Here is a 6,816-nt window from a genome sequence, read left to right on the forward strand (position 1 = left end):
ACTCAAATTTAGCGAAGAGTATCTAAAATTTATTCTAGAGGATATGTGTTTTGTATTGTGATTTTCTAAATCTGAAATGAAATATTTATAGGCTACATTAGTATTGTTTCACAAGAAAGCGACTTTGGGAGAAACAATCTTCATTTTACCAAAATTACAATGTTTGACATACAACAACATATTCCAGAAATTGTATGTTTTCATTATGCAACATTTCATGAAGTGTTGCAATTTTTGAATTCAAAATTATTTCAAGTGCTCAAGTAGCCCCCGACGCCGCGAGTAGTCTGATTACTCTGATCGTCATGCCTAAGTGCTTAGCGCCTCTACGCCCATGTCCTCAGACCCGATTATGGAGCCGGGGGTTGTATGGATGAGACAAATGATATAATGCTTGAGACCACCACACTTGTCCATACTTCCTCTTTTGTCATTTTGTTAAGTTAATGATCTTAACATTTTATAAAAACTTTTAATGTGAGTAAATCTTTCTATGTGAGACTATTTCCCATACATTTATTAGCATTTACTCACTTCCATTTTCTTGTCATTTTGGAACATACTCTTTATAATAAATATTCATAAATTAACAGTTAGGAGCACCAACGAGCGCAAAATGCTCCAAGATCACAAGAGAAGAATATGCTACATTATCATCCAAAATTTTAAGGCTTTATTTGAGAGTTTGGAGTAGAAGAGATGAGAATGCTTTGAAAAAAAAAGAAAAAATTTGATGGAAAAAATAGAAAGGATTTAGGTGGAGAGGATTTTGGTGGACTCATTTTTATTCATAACACAAAATTCCCATAATTTAAGGGAATTCAAAATTTATAGTGAAATGAGAGTTTTGGAGGGTTTACAATTTTTTTTTTTTAAATATTTTATGTTGTTATAATATTGTGAAAATTAAAAACATAGTAATGATAAATACTTTCTTATCATTCTATACAAACATTTTTTTTAAAAATGTCAAACATAGCCAAGGATATTTAGTATATGTGTTCTATCTTATAAATTTAACATTCCACTCATTCGTGGAACTTAATCACTCACTCTTACATTAAAAAATTTGTAAATTAGTCACGGTTCAATCATGACAAAATAAATTAAATATTCTATTTAACTATATTTTAAGTGTTATAAATTTTTTATGAGATCTTATTTACTTTATGAGTTTAACCATAACAAATTTGAGATGTGTGATGTTAGTTGTAATTAATTCAGATTTAACATTGTAATTAACATTTACATTTCATTTAATTTACATTTAAACTTCATTTCATTTTAGGTGTTAGTATATAAACACAAAGTTAATTGCATTTTGTAATAGTTCACCTTACAAGTTGTCAAATTTTGAGATGTGTGGTAGTCCCCTCAAATATCTTTACACTTAACAATCTATAGAAACACCTAACATTCCATATTATTATTTGTCAAATATGCATAATTGAGTTGACCATTTTTGTACCCAACTTTCTCTTCTTGTTTTACATAAAGACTTAACATCCATGAGTAATTAGCAGAGCAAATGAGTGCACATTTTTTGTACCCAATTTCCTATGCCGACATAAAATATGAATCACAAAAGTTCAATCATATCATAATAACTTCACATCCACATCCACACATGTATACATACACAAAAATACAAAAACAAAACTACTATATCATATAAATTGATTAGATAGGAGTAGTTACTTAACTTAACACACTAATAAACATAATTAACCCCTTAATTTTATTTTATTTCATGTGTAAAATTAAGACTTGTAGTAGTATATATACATAAAAACACATGCAACTTGAAAACTAAATGCACCTAATTAAATAAATAAATTAATTACTTTCAATTGAATCAATTAAAGACATTGAAAATGAAGTATCATATTCATATTCCAAATCCTCAAACCCCCAAAACTCATCTTCTTGTTCTTCTTCTTCCTCTGGCATTTTCCATTTCTCTTTATCTATCTCTATCTCTCCCTCCTCTATTATTTCCAATACCTGTGATATCAATCAAGTAACTGTTACACTTTTGTATAGTAATATTAAAATGTTAAATAAAGCCAAATAAAACCAACACATTTAATAATTTAACTTGTCTTATAGTACTATATTATACAAATTTTATGTTTGTCATATTTATAATAATCATCTTATGTCCTATTGTAGCAAAAGTCAAAATTAGGTAAGACACAACATCATGAAAAAATGACGAGTCTTATACTATAAAACAATGTTCTTTTTTTAATTTATTGTAGCATTGAATTTGATCGAAGAAAATGATTTTATTTTGTACTATAGTTTAATTGGTAACTTGGAAAAGTGTGTAAAGAAAAAAAAAGAGCATGAAGTGGAGAAGTTAACACGCCACACCATGCATGATAATTTAGATAATATGACAAATTGATCAAGTTTACGTAGGTGATATCGAAATTTGCCACGACTAAACAAAATGTATGTCACGGATGCAAAATTTCTGACCAAAAATCCAATTTAATTATTTATTTATTTATTTACAAAGATACACAATTTAGTTTAGAAAAATAAATCACATGATCAAAGTAAACTCTAGCTCTTAAATTATTGATATGTTTCCTTCAAACGAGAAGTATGCGTGACATTGAAGAGAAGTATGCGTGACATTGAAGTTATTTATTGTATAGGTTTTTGAATGTATAAATGTGTTTGAATATTTGTATCATTTGTCGATTTTATATTAATAATTTAGGTTAAATATATTTAAAGTATTTTAAAGTTAGATATTTTTATTTTTTAAAATTTTTTTGTTAAAGATTTGTCTCTCTAAAGTTAGGAATTTTAACTTTTGGTCCCCTGCAACTTAACGATAATTTTTACAACTTATCGACTGAATTAATGATAATTTTTAACGACGATTTACTAATTAACGACTAAATTATTGACAATTTTAGTGACGGTTTTAATAGAAAAGACCAAAAGCTAAAACTCATAACTTTATAAGGATGATTGTTTAACAAAACTTTTTAGAAGAATGAAAAATAAAAATATCTAATTTTAAAGGAATTTTAAAAATATTTAACCCTTGTATATATATTTATTTTCTTTATCATTTTAGAGGATATTAAATAAATTTCAATATATTTATTTAGAATAGTGGTGCAGTTTGTTGAGTGTTTGTCTGTTATTTTTAATTAAAAACTTCATCTTTATAAAAAAATAATAATAACCATGTTCCTACTTTTTGTGATACTTTGCATACATTAAAAAAAAGTAGATTTTTAGTTGCTTGTCTTGTGCATTAGTTACTCGTGTGGTAGTTGTACCTGTGTTTACTATTTGCATGTTCTAAAATTATCACCAAAATGAAGTTGGTCATTACTTTCTTTTTTGGGAAGAAAGAAATTAATAATCCTACTAGTTAGGGGGGAATGAATGGTCTTAAGAATAAATTTCCACCAACTTCTTCTCTTAAGTTATAAAGGAAAACTAATGAAAAATAACATTAAAAAAAAATAGACTCTCACAACATGACAAATCAATATTTAAATTTTAATTAAAATATATTCACTTTTAATATCAACTTTGAATATTAACATATCATATATTTAAGTAAGCCGTCTTAAATTTTTAAAGATCTCGATTAGGTTAGAACTAATTCAACCATGACAAAATAATTAAAAAATTTATTTATAAATAGTTTAACATTGACAAATATTTTATGAAATTTTTATATTATTACAGTTTAATCGTCATAAATTTTAAGTTCTGTACGATAATTTGCATTGCACATCCTTAAAGATGTCTTGTGTATTTAAGTTACTAGTTTATTGTATAGAAAAAATAAACTAGTTAATCATTGTTCACATTGCATCAAAAGAAAAAAAAGCATTGTTGACATGTAATGTAGATTATTTCTCTATTAAAATACTTAGTATTATCCAAATTTCAAACCCTACTCATTTGCTAAGATGGGCTCCATGAATGACTTGGTGTTTTTGTTTATATAGCAAAAGAATAAAACTATGCCAACCAAATTAATAAATGAAAACATTATTTAAGGAAGTATAGTATATATCTAATATCTTGATGGAATTTGAAGAAATTAATATTAAAAATAATCTAAGATAAAGAAAGTATACCTCAGTCATGTTAGGTCGCCAAGTGGAAGATGCCCTAATACAAAGAGATGCAGCAAAGGCAAATCTCTTTAACTGGTTCACATCATAAGTCCCTTCAAGCCTTGCATCTACCAACTCTTCTATGCCATCCTTGTTCAAAATTGGTTTAGCCTATTCATTCATAAATCAAAATTAATTTGAGTTTTGTGGAAAAAAAAAAAAGTGACCCGGAGAGTTTGATATCGTCTATTAAGTTTTTTTTAATTAAAAAAATACGTTATCGACAAATATCATATAATTTATGATGCACTCAGTCATATTGATGGTCGTTGAATCGAAACATGACGATTCAACTTATAATTTAAATTTTGATATCGACCTTAAAATCTGAATCGTTTTATTTTTTGTCTAACGATTAAAAATGCAACTATATGCACAAAATCTAAATATTTTAATTAGATGGAAAGAAATCATTAAATAAAGTAATTAAATCCATGAATGTAAAAAATCAGCATTAATCTAGATTAGGACTAGAAGAAACCTAAAAAGACATTTTCAAACAATTGAACTTTGTTAATTTTATTTACTTACCCAACTATGTAAACTTTGATGAGACCCATCAACAGGTTTCCTACCAGAAATGACTTCAAGCAAGAAAACACCAAATGCAAACACATCTGTTTTCTCATCCACAACTCCATGCAAATAGTATTCTGGTGCCAAATGTCTACAAAAACATAAAACATTCAAATTTTTAAAACTTCTTTTCATAAAAATTATATACACGAATATCATCAAAACCATCTTTGAGGGTGTGTCGGATGAATTGAACCTCAAATTTTTCACAGTTAAATTGAACGATAACTAAATTACACAAAATTTTAAAAAATTTAAGACGACTCTGACTATCAAGAAAAGTAAATTACCCAAATGTTCCTTCTATTGGAGCAATTGAGTGATGAGTCCATTGAGATGGAAGCCATTTTGCTAATCCAAAATCAGATATCTACCACAATCAAAAACACAAACCTTCAATATACAAAAATATTTTAAAAAAAACTATATAGTATTTGAAACATTAAAAGGTTATAACAACTTATAAGAACAAGAACCTGTGGTTCAAAATCTTTGGTCAACAAAATATTTGATGCTTTGATATCTCTATGAATTATTCTCCTCTTGCAACCTTTATGCAAGTAGTGAAGTCCACGCGCCGTCCCAAGAACTATCTTACACCTTGTTTTCCAATCTAAAGGATCCATCTTTTCATCTACAACACAAAATTTCCATAAACTATCAACAACCCATTTTTCCATTTCATGTTTTGAAACAAAAAAACAAAGTTTTATGTAGTTGGTTACTTACCATGAAGAATAGATGAAACAGAACCTGTTGTGGATAACTCAAAAACAAAGTAAAGTCCATTGTCAATACAACAACCTAGTAGAGACAATACATTTGAATGACGAACATGTCCTATTGTTCCAATCTCTGTCAAAAACTCTTTCTCTTTTCGCTCATCTCTTGAAGTTCTTGTTAATCTCTTCACAGCTATTTCTTCTCCATTTTTCAATGTTCCTTTGTATACTTCTGCATACCCTCCTTTTCCAACAATGTTTTCTACAAAAAAAAAAAATTTAACGGTTGCAATCACGTAAAGGCTTTCTTAGGTTCGGTCTGTGTAAGTGTTGTGATACTGATTACAGTCATTGCAGTGTGAAGTAACAAACAACAATTTTTTATCATAAAAACGGTGAATATTAGTATTGAGTATTGGTATCAGATACTGTTTTGTCGTGGCCGTTTACTCACCTGAGTTGAAGCCATTGGTGGCATCAAATAATTCTTCATAAGAGAAACATTTCCAAGTGGGTTTTTGAAAATGTTGTTCTTCATATGGAAGAATCTTCAAGGTGTTATCATTTTCTTTCTCTAAAGAATGTTTTTTGAATGAGAAGAGTCTCTTGAAGCTGTTTGTCCTAATATACCTCATCACAAAGGAGATGAAACAGAGTACTCTGTTTCATTCAAAACAGAACAAAATGCAAGACAATGAAATAGATATCACTATGTCTATGTTTGATTCTAACAAACATAGAGAGACAAACAAAGGAATTTGTTGATTTTAAGGTGTAGGTTGAAGAAGAACCATGTCTATGTGTAGTGTATGTATACTACTAGGTGAGAGAGAGAGGGAGAGAGAAAGAGAAAGAGAAAGAGAAAGAGAAAGAGAGAGATTTAAATGCTCTGTCTCTTCTTGAATATGTACAAGTTTTTTAGTTATTGCAAATAGCAATGAAACTAAGACATGTGTGTTGAGAAAACATAAAAATGAATTAAAGTGTTGTGACTATGGTTAGAATGGGGATGACCCTATAATTGTGATGTAAATGATAAAAAAACAAAAACTTGTTTTTAGAAGAAAAATGGATGGAAGGTTATTATATGTGTGAGTTTATGAGGGTGATGGTATTGGTACTTGTTGATGTGAATTATGATAGGCCAATTTTGGTAATGGTTCAGGTAAACTAATTTTCATTTATGATTGAAAATGAGATATAGCTAAAAAGTTGCTTCTATCTTTCAACTTACTACCACTATTCATAAGAATGACTAGACATATTTTAAATGTATCTCATTCATATTTTAAAAGAACTAAAATTTCATATATTTGAATTTTCTCAAAGTTATAAATTACTATTTTTAATTTTAAAGT

General features: G+C 27.9%; 1 protein-coding gene across 1 annotated transcript; it reads right to left on the reverse strand.

Annotated features, from left to right (window-relative positions):
* Window positions 1–1,424: 1,424 nt before the first annotated feature.
* LOC131627913 (probable receptor-like serine/threonine-protein kinase At5g57670) lies at window positions 1,425–6,583 on the reverse strand. Its single transcript, XM_058898765.1, has 7 exons — window positions 5,913–6,583; window positions 5,466–5,720; window positions 5,213–5,370; window positions 5,027–5,106; window positions 4,692–4,827; window positions 4,122–4,271; window positions 1,425–2,004 (listed from the first exon to the last, which is right to left on the reverse strand). Exons 1-7 carry the CDS (start codon window positions 6,091–6,093, stop codon window positions 1,837–1,839), a joined length of 1,128 nt encoding a protein of 375 aa, XP_058754748.1. The 5' UTR covers window positions 6,094–6,583; the 3' UTR covers window positions 1,425–1,836.
* Window positions 6,584–6,816: the final 233 nt, after the last annotated feature.

Source organism: Vicia villosa, unplaced genomic scaffold (genome assembly GCF_029867415.1).
Source record: "Vicia villosa cultivar HV-30 ecotype Madison, WI unplaced genomic scaffold, Vvil1.0 ctg.000412F_1_1_3, whole genome shotgun sequence".
Classification (NCBI taxonomy): Eukaryota; Viridiplantae; Streptophyta; class Magnoliopsida; order Fabales; family Fabaceae; genus Vicia; species Vicia villosa.